Source organism: Boeremia exigua, assembly GCF_020726555.1.
Source record: "Boeremia exigua strain MPI-SDFR-AT-0100 chromosome Unknown C7974scaffold_10, whole genome shotgun sequence".
NCBI lineage: Eukaryota > Fungi > Ascomycota > Dothideomycetes > Pleosporales > Didymellaceae > Boeremia > Boeremia exigua.
Window position 1 is genome coordinate 1,480,103 of NW_025763527.1, and position 15,477 is coordinate 1,495,579.

Genomic DNA, 15,477 nt, shown 5'->3' on the forward strand with positions numbered 1-15,477 from the left:
AGACCGAAAGCAAAGCGCTTTTACATTTGCGGGTCGCGGGGGGCTTCACATCTTTAAGTCAGTCAAGTGCAGCAGCGGCAGCAGCCACAAGTTCACATTGTCGCACGCTACAATCCAGACCGTTCACCATGCAGCATGGTTCCAGGCCAAAATCGTATTCGGCGGGGCTCCGTTTGGGCACCCCTGTCGTCTATCAAGCGCCCGGCAACTGCTTCGCTGCGCCTCGCCGGGAAGCCCGCGAGCACGAACAGCAGCAGAGAGTGAGGTTCTGCTACCGTTGTGATTGCGACGACGTATGGACAACCTGCACAATCGTGGCCGCGTGGAATATGACGGCACAGGGGCCGCTGGACCATCATCTAAGCTGCATGCAAGAGCTCTAGAGTTCAGGGCTCTCTAGCGCAAGGGCCCTGGAGATCTCCCATTTTCTGGAGTTGGATCGCCTGCTGGAAAAGGGCATGCACGTGTCGTGTCAGCCCTTGGGCTGGTGCCTGAGCGCCGATAGGTAATTGGCTTGCAAGACACCAACAGCCGGAATCGCTGTTCTCGTCACGACATGCGCACTCGCAATTCCGCCTTGTCGAAACGTGCTCCGCGCACGCCGCGCCACAGTCTTCTGCACGGTCATCAGTGTCATCCAGTCCAGCCCTAGCACATCCCCTCCTTCGAACCTTAAGGAAGCTCTTCATGCTTTGGGTCCCTGGATCTTCTGTTTCGAAGTCACGAGTGACAGTGCCGGTCTTCCGAAACACGAGACGCTTTGCGCTGGTTCAAGGCAAAGTTCCATTCTTCGATTCAGAATCGCTTGCGGCCGGAAAGCCACACGCCACCTCGCTTCCGGATTGGGAAGTGCACGAGAGTGTTCAGGGTTCTAGAGCATCTGCGGGACGCCTTGACAATTTGAGGCTGCATACGAGCCATGTTCATGTGCGCACATGCGAAATCCTTTGTGAATTCAGGCATACCTACAGTTGATTGAGAGAGGGTCGCTCTCGCCAGTCGCCGCTGGAAGCGTGACACCATGACCGCGATATCCGTAGGACATGTGCCAGGGTTTGTGTTTGCTCTCGTTTGTGAATTGCTTACGTTCTTGTTTTTGATACACTGATATTAATCATCATCACGTCTATTGTAATCACCCAATCCGTCACGTGTTTCCCACCTCTCCTCATGCTTGATCAACTCTGTCACAAAGCCTAGAAATCGGTAACCCTCCCATTATAGCTCCAATCTCCTCTCCCCTCACCACTGCCCCAGCGCAGCGGCTCATTCTTCGGCCCACCAACCTCACCCGTTTTCGGGTTCACGTCGCCCTCAAACTCTGGCGGCGCGCCTCTGCGCATATTGGGATGGAACTCTTCGCCCTTCTGGATCTCCTTGCCATTCTCGAATCTGATTTCTGGTGCTGACGAGGAGTCCGGTGACTGGTTGATCTGCATACGAATGCTCGACTGGCTAGTGGGCTCGGGATCGGGCTTTGGCTGGCTGAATGCGCCGGTCGATTCCTTCTGAAGCTTCTCGAATAGCTCTTGCTCCTCCTTGGGTAGGCGCGGCGGGCTGGGGCCTCCGAAGGGAGAGGATTGATGGGCAGCTGATGTGCTGAATGCGGCGGCGCGGCGCGAGAGTTGGCGCGGCAATTGAGAAATGTTGCGGAGCATCGTGATGGTGATGATGGGTATCAGTCTCGTGCGGGAAATTGACGTGACGTGATGTGCTGTGACTTGTTTCGTGCACCAGATGGACAGGTAATATATCTCTGCGAGTGAACGAGGGTCTGTGGAACGAAGGCAAAGTGAACTTGAGGCTCGAGATGGGATGAGGCAAGCACCGAGGTCGGCTACTAGGAAAGATTGCACGGCCAATCGGAGACCGGGTGGCAACGGAGCTTGATCTTGACTTTGACCTTGCATCGAGCGTTGAGATCGCGCTCTCTACAATTTGTCTTGACTTTGAGCCACGCGAGCAATCTGATACATTTGTCAGGCCATATTGATGATGCAATTTCTTCTGCTGCTAGAGACTTCGTCATGGACATTGGGAACTCATCACTGCCGACGGCTACTTCTCGACTGGACTTGGATTGTGCATGTCTTGCAAGCTAAAATTGGACGTGAATTTGCTTTTGTGATTATCAGATACCGCTCACAGTACTGTACATACGCTCTTGTATCTCATGATATAACCTCTTAAACGCCAGCTCCCAGACAAGACGCTGTAGTCTACGCGATGTAGCCGTCAGCCTCCCCGAGTCCCTTTGCACTTCTCCCGGCATCGAGGAAGAGATCCTCGCATTCCTCGACATCCTGCACGCTAATCTCTCCGTTTGGCCTTCCACCAACCTTGGCCAATATGCTCGCCGGGGCCAGGATTTGCAGCGCATACCTCAAGCTGACTCTGACACCAAGATCTGTAACCTTGTCCTTGGCTGCTTCCGCGATGTTCAGCTTCTCGGTGCCGACTCTCAAGCCGATGATCTGCTTGATCTCAGCGGCGTTGTACGGGTGGGTCGGCACGATGAGCAGACGCGCAAGCAGATCCGGGGGAATTCCGTGGGCGCTAGGAGGCAGGTTGGTGCCGCCGCGGATGTGGGTGACGCCGCGGTTGGAGGCAAGGATTACGAGGGGCGAGAGGGGCGACTCAAGAGCGCGGTTGAGAAAGGTGAAGGACTCGAGATCGAGCATGTGGACCTACAGAATGGGCAGTTAGTACATGGACTCGTGTGAAATGCATGCGTGGTCATCAACGGATCGGGGAAGCGCACCTCGTCAATGAAGAGGACACCAGGCACCAGATCGGCAACGCCCTGGTCGATGTATCTGTTGACGACCTTGTTGATCTCCAGCCGTAACTTCTCGGTGATCTCTGTCTTCTTGGGCTTCATCAGCTGGCCCATCATGCTCATGATGTCCTGTCCACCCTGCGGTCTCGCGTTTGCGACATCCAGGTCGTGCAGGGTCACGTCCTGCACGATTTCCTTCTTCTTGTGCACGTCGCCCTTGGGGATGGGCACGTACTCCTCGGCCTCGAGATCGAACTCGGTGGCGTAGGCGTCGGAGCGGCCCACACGCTTGACGGCGCCCGTGTTGGCTTCGATGTAGATGACGTCGCCCAGACGCACGCGCTCCTTCTGGATGGCCTCGTATATGCTCGGGTCGAGACGCAGCTTCTTGGTGCCCTTGGCGCTCTTCAAGGTGATGAGGAGGTGCGAGATGGTGCGGCCGTAGCCGCCCAGCGGGTTCTCAGCCTCCTCGGGCGTCAGCTCGGTGACCTCGCCCTCATAGACCTCCTTGGTCTCCTTGACGCGCAGGCCAATGGCGCGGCGGAAGTTCTCCATCAGCGCCTCGGTCTTCTTGACCTCGGCCGAGTAGATCTCGCTGCCGACAATGGGGCAGAAGGGCACCTTGGTGCCGAGCTCCTGCGAGACGGCGAGGGCGAGGGCCGTCTTGCCGGTGCCAGGCCCGCCGGCCAGGAGCACGGCGCGGCCGGACATCTTCTTGGCCTTGACCAGGTCGACGACGAGCCCGCAGGCCTCTCGCGCGGCGGCCTGGCCGGTGAAGCCGCCGGCACTCGGGGTGGCGCGCCCGTCGCTGCTCAGGCCGAGGCCTCTGATGTGCGAGTGCGCGGCGGTCCTGCTCTCGCGCGCATTGCTCTTGACCTCGCTGACGGGGACCGTCGCCATGGCGGCTGTCGTGGCGGGAGTCGGGCGTGTGCTGGTGTGCGGCTGCAGAGGCGACTGGCGCGATGGCGATGGCGATGGCGATGGGCGGGCGAGACGGTTGCGGCGGGTCGGCGCGTGTGTGTCGCGTTGGCGTGGGCTCTGAAAGTTGAAGTTCGCGGCGAGCCTAGCGCGAGCCCGAGCCGCCAAAGCAGCAGCCAAAGCGCGGCAGCGATCACCGCTAAGGGGCGTTGGCTCGCATCCCCACTCTGCATCGCTGCAGAATGCCCACAACATGTTCCCATTCTGCGCCGAGAGCGCTGCGCCGTGTGGCGGTGCCTCTGCGACGCGCTCGCCGTCGTCTGCGCGCCGTATCTCTACGTACCCTCGCCGTCTCGCCCTCGCCCTCGCCTCGCCTCGCCCTCGCCCCCCGGTGCCCCTGTGCGGCCGTCGCACAAAGCGCTCAAAGGGCCCGCTGCATGAGCGAGTCTCTCTCGCACCAGCGCCGCAGCAGTGCACCAGCACGACACTGAGCATGCAGCGCCGCACCGCGTGTGCACTGAGCCAGCACGCTCGCTGACTAGCACGCAGCTCCCGCCCCGCTCCACGCACGCCGTCTGCGGGCGCCCTGCCCAGCAGCCGCCTCCCGTCGGCCCCCATCACAGCATGCCCACAGCACCGCAGCGTGCCCCGGACTGCCCGACGACCACATCACGGCGGGCATGGCCATGCGGTGCCTGTGCAGCCTCGCCGTCACGCCGCCACGGCACCCGCGCGCTGAACATTGCACCACCAATTATTCGCTCTCCACGCCCGCTCGACGCCCAGGGTCCACACCGCCCGCCTTCCGCCTTCCACGGCTCCTCACCACCGTCACATGACGTGCCCGGAAGTCAGGACCAAACTCAAAACACGCGGTGGAGACATTGAACATATTGCTGGTTTATTCGGCATCTACTCGAAAGCATACTCGTACACCGACCCTCGACCGCATCCATCCACCAAGCCGCCAAGCTGCTGGCCAACCTTGTCAATCCATATCCTCTTTCGAGTCAAAGCATCCAAAAACCACAAGCCTCGTCGCACACACAACGACGCCGGCGGCGGGTACGCCTTTTATCTTCTTTCGCTACGAGAGCATAGGAAAGGATATTGCACAAGCCATGTGTGTGTTGTTCGTGGCTCGGGCCAAGCAAGAGCAGGATCCCGCTTACGAGCCCTTTCGGAGTCACTCTTGACATGTCATGCGGTGTCAGTGTGGCGGGCATGAGGACGACGGATCGTGTGTACGCAAGGGATCGCTCGCTTGGCAGAGAAGAAATCTGGAACGAGAACGCTGTCAAAGGGCTCCACGCAAAGAGCAAGGATCCCACGCCTAATGCACAAAGGGGTAGCGAGGGATTACTCTTCCTCGCTCTCCGAGCCGCTGTCGTCGTCGCTGCTCTCCTCTTCATGCGCTGCATATGTCAGTAATGCACCATCACCATCACACATCAACAACATACCAGGTGGAGACTGGCTGCTACCCGAGACGCCGCCTTGGAACGACTGCAGCTTCTCTTGGATCTTGCGCATGTTGTCCTCCTGCTCCGTCTTGCCCATGGGCTTGTTCTTCTTTGGCCTGCTCGCAGTTGTCTGCTTGTGCACCGGCCGCGGCGGCTCAAAATCATCATCGGCAACCGTCACGCCTCCCTTAGGACCACGGAGCGACTTGATGAACTTCAGCAGCTCGCGCAGAGTCTCGTCGTTGATCTCGTCCATGTCGAGTTCCATCTCGTCATCATGCACATTTGCGAGATGTGGGCAGCCATTCCTGATGATTTGCACGGCCTTTCGCATGTCAGCATCGCCGAGAGTGCTGATGCCCTCCGAGATGTCCTGCTTTTGAGCAAAGCTCAGAGGCTGCGGCGGCTTGGCCTTGGCCTTTGGCTTGCCAGCCTTTACAGGTGGTGGCACCGCAAGAGGAACACTCTTCTTCCTGGGTGGTGCAGCTGCCTTGGCCTTCTTCTTGCTTGGTGCCTTCGGCGAAGCACGCTTGCCTTTCTGGGTATTCAGCAGCTTTTGCGCTGCCTCGCTAAGCTGTGCAATCTGTTGCTGGATTGCAAGGAATTGTGCCTGCGCAGCATCCGTCTCCTCATCCTCGTCCTCGTCCTCGTCTTCCTCGTCTTCCTCATCCGAGTAGACTTCAGGAGATTGCTCAGGTGCGGGTGCATGCTGTTCTAGCCAGGCCGCCTTTTCAGCCCAAAGTTTGGTGAACAGGTCCTCCATCTCGTGGCCCATCCCATTCACCACGTCCCCTTCAGGGTTGAACTTGTAGCAGTTCTGGAAGACCAACATGCAATCCGCATGAAAGTCCTTCGCGCTCTGATACACCCCGTTCTTGAAGTTTCTTTCGATCGTGCCGAAGTCCATGGGCTTCTTGATGATCTTCAGATACGCCGGAATGTTCAGAGCAACAGGATCTACGGGCGTCATGAATGGGTATGTGACATTTGCATACCTCGGCTTCATGATCTCAGTCAAGATGCTCTCGCAGAACTTCAGCTCCTGCTGATACTTCTTCTTGCGAGGCTTGGCATTCGCGTACGGCAGATCCTTCGAAGGGCGATGGATTTCTCGCTTAGGCCGATCATTTGCACTAGTGGAGTCGCGCCTGATCAGAGGCATGCCATCCTGTCCCAGAGGCCATGCCGCTGGAGGTGATGCTGCCGCAGTAGGTGATTTCACGGTGGGTGGTGCCGGCTTCGACTCTCGTGGTCGTGCCGCCTTTGGCGCCGTGCTCACCGATGGCTTCTTGGCCTTGACCGGTTTTGGCGGCTCGTCTACGGTACCCCTCGGCATCTTGCCCATACCTTTCAGGAAGTATGCACGCAGGTTGTAACCAGCCTGCGTGACCGGATGCTGCTTGTTGTTGAACAACTCGCTATTCTCAATCATTTGGTCGAGGTCCTCCATAAACTCTTTGACGTAAGTGTACTTGTTCTCCTTCAGCTTGACCTCCATCGTCGACAAGTCCATCGGCTTTGTTACGATCTGGGAGTAGGTAGGGATGTTCAGCGCCACGGGGTCGACGGGATCCTTGAACGCCAACGAGACCTTGATCTTCTTCGTGTTTCTTATACGCTCGAGCAAGAACTTGTTCTGCGCTTGAGTCATGGTTGTTGTTGGCCACGGCTCATAGTCGGCGGCGCGATGTACACCTGACGGTTCTGACGAGATCACAGTGGCTATCCCCCTCGGTGTAGCTGTACCATCACCACGTGGTGTGCTGGAACCATTTGCCTGCACAAGCTGCGACGGTAACTCAGACTTGATGTCTACCTGCGAGCTTGACGCCTCCTCGGTCTTGGTTCGCTTCGCTTCTGGCGCGATATCCTCATTCCCTTCTTCGAAATCTTCTCGAGGTCGCACCTTGCCGGATTGTGGTGCATCCTCCATAGCCTGGTCTGCATCTGCAGATGCTTCTGCTTTCACAGGCATTTTAGACTCCGGCTGAAGAGAGAGCTCCTTCATCGGTTTGGTGGGAGCTGTGTCCCGCATCTCCTCAGGCGCATCAGCGGCGGTGTCCATTACATCTGCCGAAGCTGGCTCAATCGAGGATGCGATTTGTGTTTCAGGAACTTGTTGCGTGCTATCGCTCGTTGCCTGAGTGTATGCTGGCGCGGGTGCCGGTTCGTCGCGTACATCCGAGGTTGGCGCTTCGGTAGCCTCTGTCACTGACTGCACAAGATCATCACCAAAAAGCGAGTTGTTGTCTGTCTGGTCAGGCAGGAACGAGGCAATGCCTTCGATGCCACTGGAGACATCAGTTATGGGGTGGATGACAGGATCTACCGCTGGTGATGGCATGTCTGAAACTGTGTGGTGGCCGTTGGTGATGGGTTTTGATCCCCCAGTCGTGTTAACATCGATGCCGTTGACCGGCTCATCAAAGAGATCATCGGCAGTACTAAAAAAGTTAATGGGTCGAAAGCGCAATGAGGAGCGCACAGGTAAAGTCGCACTCACCCATTGGTCTGGGTCTCGGTTGCCATTGCGTCCGCAGGCACCAGCGTGTCAGCCTTGGATTCCAGAATAGGTTTGTCGAAGGTAGGTGATGTCATTACTGCCATGGGCCATGAACGATCCGAACGTGTTTGCACGCGCGGAACGGCGACGGTTGCGGTGGAGGCTGCAAACTGGGTTGTTAGTAGACTGCAGTTGACGCGCGCGCGACTTTGACGGTAGTCGACGCGTAGTGATGACGGGTGAAAGTGTTGGGTGCTGCTCTATACCCGGCGTGATGGTGAGTGGGGCTGTTGGCAGTGTGGCGTATGTCGCAAAAGGAATGCGACCAAGGTAAGAGGGGCTACAGGGAGACTATATGTCGCGGAGGCTGAAACGGCGTCGAGGTGCACGTGACTTACCGGGAGGCGGCGGCGAGGTCAACGGCAGCGCGCAACGACGCAGTGAGTCAGACGTGGACGCGCGAGTGGCGTGAAGGCGGCAGCAGGTTTGTTATGCAGCGCGGCGCGTACAGAGTTGCAGTGAAAGTCCTGTGCAGCCGTGCGCCTCCAGCAACGAGGTGCGACAACAACACCAACAATGCGCGATGCACGGATGGCGACGGCGTTGAGCACAGGCGTCGAGCAGGCCGCAAGCGAGCTGCAGCAGCTGGGGACGCGACAGTAATTTATGCGACGGGCGGTTTCTGCAGCGCAGGGGCCTGGGCTCCTGGTCGCGAACTGGGCCTGACGGCGATGCACTGATGGTGGTTGGTCGAGCGCGAGTCGTGGGCGGTGTTCGGGGGTGGCGCGCGTTGATTGGAGGCAGATCGGGAAGGACTTCAGCAACAAGAACGAAGATTGAGGGCGAGGGCGGCCCTCTGTTTAAGAAACTCCGATGCGTGCCAAGCGTGCCTTCCCCCTGAGCTGGCGCTAAGCCCGTTGCGTCACGTGTCTGCGGCTGCCCAAACCACCGCAGCAGTGCAGCTCATGCGCGCGCGCCCTTGCGCTGCACTGCGCGCCGGCTCGCCCGCAGCGAGCGCGCATCGCATGGCAGCAGCTGCGCCGGGTCTGTCCAGCGTGCGGAGGCGACGTGCTGGGCCGCGGTTCAGACGACCATTTTCGCCGCGGCGGCCCATCCCTGTCGCCTGGTCCTAGCGGCAGCTCCACTGTAGATTTTTTGGGCTCAGGTTTTTTCGGTTGCACCATCTTGCGCTGCTCCAGGCAGCGACACTGATTCCGACCACTGCCGCCGCGCACTCCGCCCTGCACGAGACCGCCAGCATGCCCGCCGCCGTTTCCTCTCGCACGCCCAAGGCCGCCAAAGCTGCCCGCGACGCCGCACCGCCCGCCAAAAAAGCCCGCCTCGCCCAGCCGCCCGCGGCCACCCGTCCGAACGGCCTCAAGTCTCTGCTCAGCGGAGCCGCCGCAAAGCCCACTGCCAAGATCAACGGGGCCCAGCATGCGCGCACCACCCGCGTCGACGAGTCCGCTGCCGTCGTGGGCGGCGGCCAGGCCGGTCATGGTGACGTCGACATGGAGGATGCCGCACCGGACGTGATCGAGATCAGCAGCGCCGAGGAAGAGAGCCACTACTCCAGCTCCGACGACGACGCCGCCGACGATGCTGCCCCTGCCGTCAACGGCGACCGCGACGACGTCGACCGCCCCATCGACGACGAGACCGCCGACCCAGAGGAGCTCTCGTTTGGCGACAGGCTGCGCGCCCAGGAGCCCGAGCCCGTCCAGGAATCGCGCATTGTCGACGTAGAGACCACATTCGGCGCAAGCAACGCAAGAACACTGGCTACCGCGTCGAGCAGCCGTCCGCTCGCCGCACCCTCCACCTCCTCCCTCGGGACCGTCCTCACCCAAGCTCTGCGGACAAACGACCAAGAGCTGCTCGACTCCTGTCTGCGAGTCATTGACATCGACACAATCTACGCAACAGTCGAACGCCTCCCCTCGCCCTTGGTGGGCAATCTGCTCCAGAAGCTGGCCGAGCGCCTGCACAAGAAGCCTGGCCGCGCTGGCGTGCTCATGGTGTGGGTACAGTGGTCACTCGCTGCCCACGGTGGCTATCTTGCGAGCCAGCCCCAGCTGGTCCGACAGCTCGCAACACTGAACAAGGTGCTGAAGGAACGCGCAAGTGGACTGCAGCCTCTGCTCTCACTCAAGGGTCGATTGGATATGCTACAAGCCCAGCTTGAGCTGAGACGGAGAAATCAGAAGAAGGCTGCTGGTGACGACGAGGACGAGGCAGTCATCTACGTTGAGGGCGAGGACGACTACGAATCATCAGCCGATGAGGACGACGCGCCCGATAGCACACGGAAGAGGATACGAGACGTCGACGCCGACGACGACGACGCAGAGAGCTCAGATGATGAGATGCCTACAACAATGGATGTCGACGAGGATTCGGACGAGGGCAGCGAGGATTCTGAGGGTCTGATTGATGACGAGGCTGAAGAGACCGATGATGATGCCGGCGACGACATGTCCGAGCCCATGAGTGACGACCTGGATGACGGCGAGGGCGTTTCCAGTGAAGAGGAATCGAAACCAGCAAAGAGGTCTACAATTGGTCGTGCTGGCTTGAAAAGCCGCCGTTGATCGTGGCATAGAGGACACGTTATGTAAGGATGTACTGGCGATTCGCGGCTTATAAAAGTCGCTCACATACTTCGCTGCCTACACTTGTCGTATTCCCTGCTTTAGATGGTTGTTTAAGGGCTTGGATTGTCCCACATCCGGGCGTTACTATGGATTGGAAAAGCGTCTCCGCCTACGACGCTTGCACTTGGTGTTTGCATAGCGCTGGAATATACTGTCACGTCTTGCTCCGTTCCTTTGTTACCTGTGTGCCGTTAAGTTTGCTCACGCCTGCAGTTCCATATCCTGAAATCCCTCGCCTCTCTTCGATCTTACTACCCACAAGTATGTGCTGCCTCTAATGTTCTCGGTCGAAGCCTGTTCTTTATCGCTCAAGAATCGAATGCAGTCATCGTATACATCAGCCACAACTATCACGTCCCAGTTCAAAACCTACCTCGCTTTCTCTTCCCGTTGGAATGTCTCAGCCGATGTCTCGTCCATCACCACGGACCGCACAGCAACGATCGTTGCAAACTGCTTCAGAGTTATCAGCCTCCTTGATTTCAAGCTGTTCGATCAGTCGCTGTCGTCCTCTCAACCATCTTTACAGGAACACATGTCACAGTCTGTCTTCCACTGCACGCACGATATCATCAAGCAATCTCTCCATTCCCGACCCCGTACCTCGGTCGTATCGCAAGACGCACGATACTTACGGTCCTATCAACTCCCTGCGCAGTCACGCAAGTAGGATGGCCAGAACTCGGCCGCGGAACGACGGTCCGCAAGGTCGAGACGATAGTAATACTTTACGCGGAGGCCTCGCTCTAGGCGGAATAAAGTTTCACGAACGTATGGCTCGACGGTCGACTCAAGCAATACCTGAATTCACAACACAATCGCCTACAATCATTGAAGATGATTCGACTGTAGAAGTGGAAGCACCAATAACCTCAGAGTCACGTCAAGATGTGCCGCTATGCGACCATCGTCTTTGCTTGAGACACAAACGTACATGTCTTGAGCATTCTCCCACACCTGACCCACCCTCACGGGCCTCCACGAGACCAGCACGCACTGGCGAGTCTCAGCGCAACAATCAGGACATATGGATGCAAATCGCATCTGAGTATTCGCCTGGGCAGTGATGTGAGACGCAGTCTCGATGCTTCAGCCCCATTACATGGCGTGGTTGACAGCAAAGGTTCATTCGAGACAGTTGTGGGCTGTCTTCTCCCATATTTCGATCATTATCGGTAGTCTTCCTTTTCATCCTTTCCATTTTCATCTCTCAAATCACCTCGCAAGATTCACGTCTAAGTACCTCGATGGCGAATCATGATTATGCAGCATCACTACAGCACGAGCGAAGGAAGTCGCTATGGGCCACCATCACAAGGAGTCTCAACTTGACAACAGACTGGGATTCTGCGCCTCCCCTACTTGCAGGTTTGATGGAACAGTTTCCAGGTCACCAGAGAACTTCTTTGAAGTCCATTACGACAAATTCACTACAGTCGGGCCAGAGTACAACAGCACGACACCTACACCCCAACGATTTCCGAGACGCTTATAGTCAATATTACACTGACCCCACTCCAGCCGGTCGTGTTTATGCACGATCTATGCGTCACAGACTCAGCCGACAGCCAACTTTTGAGCATTCTACCAACCAACGAGATGATCGACGACCTGATAACATATATGAGGAACCATCGACTCAACAATATCCAATCATGGCTCATGGCTCACGGAGAGACACATATTCACCCGAATGTCAACCCCTCAACCCTTTGCCGCTCGAAGCTGAACGCATCACGTATCATCGCAATGGTCAGGGTCAGCTGATTATCGTCCCACAAGCGACTGGCAGCATTCGTCGGAGACCAGTGCAGTCTTCTCTGCGCAACCAAGTCAACCGAGATGAGATTATCGAGTGCGATATTCAGTCCAGCCACAGTCAAAGTACTCATAATGTCATCGCTACCGCTTCTAATCCTGGAGGCTGTAGTCACCCCCCGATTCATTCCTTCAACAACCAGGCGCGGGTCTGCACACCCCGCAACTTGAACGCGCAACCGAGACTCGGTAATTCTTTGCCTAGCTCGAACGCTGCAGAGCTCCAAGGAAGCCTCAAATACGATCCTCCCGACATAACCCTACCAAGGGCCTCTTTCACCCGACGCCCCAAGGCCACCCACAAAGATAGCACGACAAGCCTTGCTACATTCGAGAATCCGGATTCATCCGCACGTCCCCTCAATCTGCTGCAGGCCAATATCGTTGCGCTAAAACAACACGTAAAGCACGGCCTCGGGGACTACCAATGGTGGAGAACGCAAATGATCCGCCTCGGAACACGGGTCAAGTATCACAGCAGGCTGCTGTGGGATACTGAAGACGACAGAGTGAAGCTGTTCAATGCGCGATGCGACGTGTGGGCTTTTGGACCGTTGTTAGATTGTAGGTGTGGGGTTTGCGTGAGGAAGAGGGGCGAGGATCCGGCAACGGCGGATCGAGCTGCGCATGACGTACAGTTTTAGATATCATGGTCGTAAAGTTATCAGATGAAAGACTGAAGGGGTGTGGCTGTGCTCACTCATCACTTGGGCTATAGGACCGGATTTGAGTTCAACGCCGTAGTATCAATTTTTGTACATCCTGTTCGTTTGTTACGAAACTTCCTACACATCACAATTGCTCTTGTTCCATTCCGTAGGATCTCTCATACTCTGGTAGCTCAGGCGTAAGAGTTGGTTGGATCTTTGTCCGCTTATTTCACCAAAATGAAATGACGCCTTTGTTGTTGATAAAAGAGAAAACGAACACAAACATGTAAGACAAACCGTAACAATGAATGCGCAAACACATAAGTAGCTGAACCCAGCTTAGGTGACCATGACAGCAGACTGTCTACTAAACGCAGGCGCACCACGATTGTCTCCCTCAAACACCCACGGAGTTGTATAACTATTGTAGAAACCTCGTTATTCGCCACTCCATCACACCGTTCGTGCACAGCATCATCGCGGACTTCATTCCCACGTGCTTTGAGCACTCTGAAGGGTCGCCATTCCGAATTTATCTTCCGCACGTCAACACACCTACAACAGCCATGTACACAATTGACAATACTTTCACTTGCAATCTGCCCTCGAGCATCAGGGCGTTCGGATCCATCAGGTAGACCAGTTATAGCAGTAGGTACCGGATGAGAGCAGCGAGGCGGAAGATTTATACACGGCCGGCCGACAAATATCTCATTGGAAGCGTTGCGTGCGGATGTAGAGGCGCGGGTCGCATCTGGATTGAATGTGCAGGATACGTGAAATGACATCGTGTTTACTGATCTGACGATTTCGGCTGAGATCAGAACCCCTTTATCTGTCGTGAGGCCGCATGATTCTTTGGACAAGCTGATGATGCGCGTCACCGAAGACATAGATGTTGACGTTGGCAGCTACACTGCTGGCGAAATTCTGGGCTCGAGTGTGAATGTGGAAAGTGTACAGACACGGTGGGAGCCACGAGAATTGAGTAAGGATCAGAATAGGAGGTCTAGGTTGTTGACGGAAAGATGTCTGCGGAAGTTGCACTTTGGGAGAACTGAGATCGGTACCTGATCAGCTTCGGATGCCAAGTATACAGACTGGCAATAAAACCACTGGGAATGGATGGTACTATTCGGCTGTAGTAAATGCAAGCATCATAGGCTATGTGCTTTTTTACCGGGATAGCTTTCTCCTTTGTAATAGCTACAGACTTTGTTAGCAAACAAAGCTTGCCGCACAATACACCTACGCAAAGCATAAAGAGAATCTTGTTCACATCCCGAGTAATACATCGATCCCAGCAATTTCAACTTGTTCCTCGCCTAAAAAAATCAAACGGACTTTTGCAGATCTTACGATGCCGTCCTTGTTCAAGATGTTGGATTCAAGATCTGAATCTCACCCTCACACAGAAAATGAATTAAACGATCGCTCGCATCGCACCCAAAGGCGGCATTTGCAGTCGACATCACGTTCTGCTGCGTGTCGTGGTCTGTATGCCATTTCATCGAGTACTGCTGATAGACAAAAGCGGAACACGTCTTGCTTGGCGCAAATCGAGACGTCGGGTCGTGTGAATCCTAGGAGTGGTGATGATGCGAACGACCCAATAATCAAATGCTCAATGTATCCGCAGATGATCGGTAAGCGGCGGTCTGAGCTGGAGGCCCAGGCTCGCACTTCGTCGACGAAGCACGACCGAGAGATTGAAGCGCATCGTCACGAACGACTTGTCCGTACAGCACGACGACAGCAGGTCTCGTCTCGTGTGCGACCTCAATCGGAGGAGTCGGACTTCTCTTTTAGTTCTGGGTACAGCTCTGACGGGAACCCAGAGGGGCTACCGGTCCGAGTGTGTATATACCCTCAAGCAAAGTACATTGTGGAGCCAGTCAAGACAACCACAAACTCCCAGCAACCTCCAACGATAGCTTCGACATGGTCTTCGTCCCATGCCTTAAAGCGCAGTAGCCTTCCAGGCGACGAGTATCAGAAGCTCGTCCGGCGTCAAAAGATGCAGCGTGCGCGTGAAGTCTTACATCTCCATTACGCCCACAATGGCTTTGTACGGAACAAACATATCCAGCATGGGATGATGCAGAACTTCACAATGCGAAATTCTGAGCGACGACGCGAGTCTAAGATTCGACACGCGGTGCGTCAGGCACTTCGAGTTAATCTTAATCTCCTCGAAGACACCTTCAAACTGGCCATGAACCGCCGCGCGGATGGGGTGTACTTTTGTGAACTGAGCGACGTCGATGGGGTTCCCATCGAGGAGCGAATGCTACATGACTTCATCCGTCGGTACCAGGAAGCTCAAGACGCTGCGTGTGCGCCGAAGCCATCGGATTTTCCGTGTAATCGAACGATCCAGCGTACCCAGATTGATGAACGTCATGGTAGAATCGGACGGGCAGCACTGGCTCTTCAAAGAACAGACAACACCGCGGCACCGGACGCGCCAGGCAAGCATCCGCTGGTTAGCAAATTCAGCTGGGACAGTGATGATGGGCAAGTGGACATGCGAGAGCGTCTGACGACGTCAAAGCATTAGCATAATGAAAGATCTACAAGAAGCTTGGACGGATTGTAACAATATGATTTGAAGTGACATGGGTGTAATCTTTGAAGAGAGAGGATTGAGCCGATAGCGTCAGCGAGTATGCGCCGACCAACGTGCATGGTG

The 15,477-nt window shown here is 56.2% G+C and overlaps 8 protein-coding genes across 8 annotated transcripts; 4 read left to right on the top strand and 4 right to left on the bottom strand.

Annotated features, from left to right (window-relative positions):
* Positions 1–1,035: 1,035 nt before the first annotated feature.
* Positions 1,036–1,903, bottom strand: C7974DRAFT_39929 (uncharacterized protein). The gene has a single exon (XM_046142398.1). It carries the CDS (start codon positions 1,656–1,658, stop codon positions 1,197–1,199), a length of 462 nt encoding a protein of 153 aa, XP_045994247.1. The 5' UTR covers positions 1,659–1,903; the 3' UTR covers positions 1,036–1,196.
* A 28-nt stretch (positions 1,904–1,931) lies between these two features.
* C7974DRAFT_465497 (TIP49 C-terminus-domain-containing protein) lies at positions 1,932–3,803 on the bottom strand. Its single transcript, XM_046146296.1, has 2 exons — positions 2,762–3,803; positions 1,932–2,687 (listed from the first exon to the last, which is right to left on the bottom strand). The coding sequence occupies exons 1-2, from the start codon at positions 3,677–3,679 to the stop codon at positions 2,220–2,222; spliced, it is 1,386 nt and encodes a 461-aa protein (XP_045994248.1). The 5' UTR covers positions 3,680–3,803; the 3' UTR covers positions 1,932–2,219.
* A 1,253-nt stretch (positions 3,804–5,056) lies between these two features.
* C7974DRAFT_379089 (bromodomain-containing protein) lies at positions 5,057–7,689 on the bottom strand (the record flags this gene model as incomplete). The annotated part of the gene is made up of 3 exons (XM_046140441.1): positions 5,057–5,112; positions 5,161–7,604; positions 7,664–7,689. The coding sequence occupies 3 exons, from the start codon at positions 7,687–7,689 to the stop codon at positions 5,057–5,059; spliced, it is 2,526 nt and encodes an 841-aa protein (XP_045994249.1).
* A 1,011-nt stretch (positions 7,690–8,700) lies between these two features.
* On the top strand, positions 8,701–10,611 carry C7974DRAFT_401210 (Dip2/Utp12 family-domain-containing protein). Its single transcript, XM_046142584.1, has one exon. The coding sequence runs from the start codon at positions 8,923–8,925 to the stop codon at positions 10,252–10,254; it is 1,332 nt and encodes a 443-aa protein (XP_045994250.1). The 5' UTR covers positions 8,701–8,922; the 3' UTR covers positions 10,255–10,611.
* C7974DRAFT_39963 (uncharacterized protein) lies at positions 10,452–11,474 on the top strand. The gene is made up of 2 exons (XM_046142425.1): positions 10,452–10,578; positions 10,643–11,474. Exon 2 carries the CDS (start codon positions 10,713–10,715, stop codon positions 11,382–11,384), a length of 672 nt encoding a protein of 223 aa, XP_045994251.1. The 5' UTR covers positions 10,452–10,578; positions 10,643–10,712; the 3' UTR covers positions 11,385–11,474.
* A 90-nt stretch (positions 11,475–11,564) lies between these two features.
* Positions 11,565–12,779, top strand: C7974DRAFT_379091 (uncharacterized protein; the record flags this gene model as incomplete). Its single annotated transcript, XM_046140442.1, has 1 exon — positions 11,565–12,779. One exon carries the CDS (start codon positions 11,565–11,567, stop codon positions 12,777–12,779), a length of 1,215 nt encoding a protein of 404 aa, XP_045994252.1.
* A 115-nt stretch (positions 12,780–12,894) lies between these two features.
* C7974DRAFT_39965 (uncharacterized protein) lies at positions 12,895–13,912 on the bottom strand. Its single transcript, XM_046142427.1, has one exon. It carries the CDS (start codon positions 13,676–13,678, stop codon positions 13,010–13,012), a length of 669 nt encoding a protein of 222 aa, XP_045994253.1. The 5' UTR covers positions 13,679–13,912; the 3' UTR covers positions 12,895–13,009.
* Positions 13,913–14,145: 233 nt separating this feature from the next.
* On the top strand, positions 14,146–15,345 carry C7974DRAFT_379092 (uncharacterized protein; the record flags this gene model as incomplete). The annotated part of the gene is made up of 1 exon (XM_046140443.1): positions 14,146–15,345. The coding sequence occupies one exon, from the start codon at positions 14,146–14,148 to the stop codon at positions 15,343–15,345; it is 1,200 nt and encodes a 399-aa protein (XP_045994254.1).
* Positions 15,346–15,477: the final 132 nt, after the last annotated feature.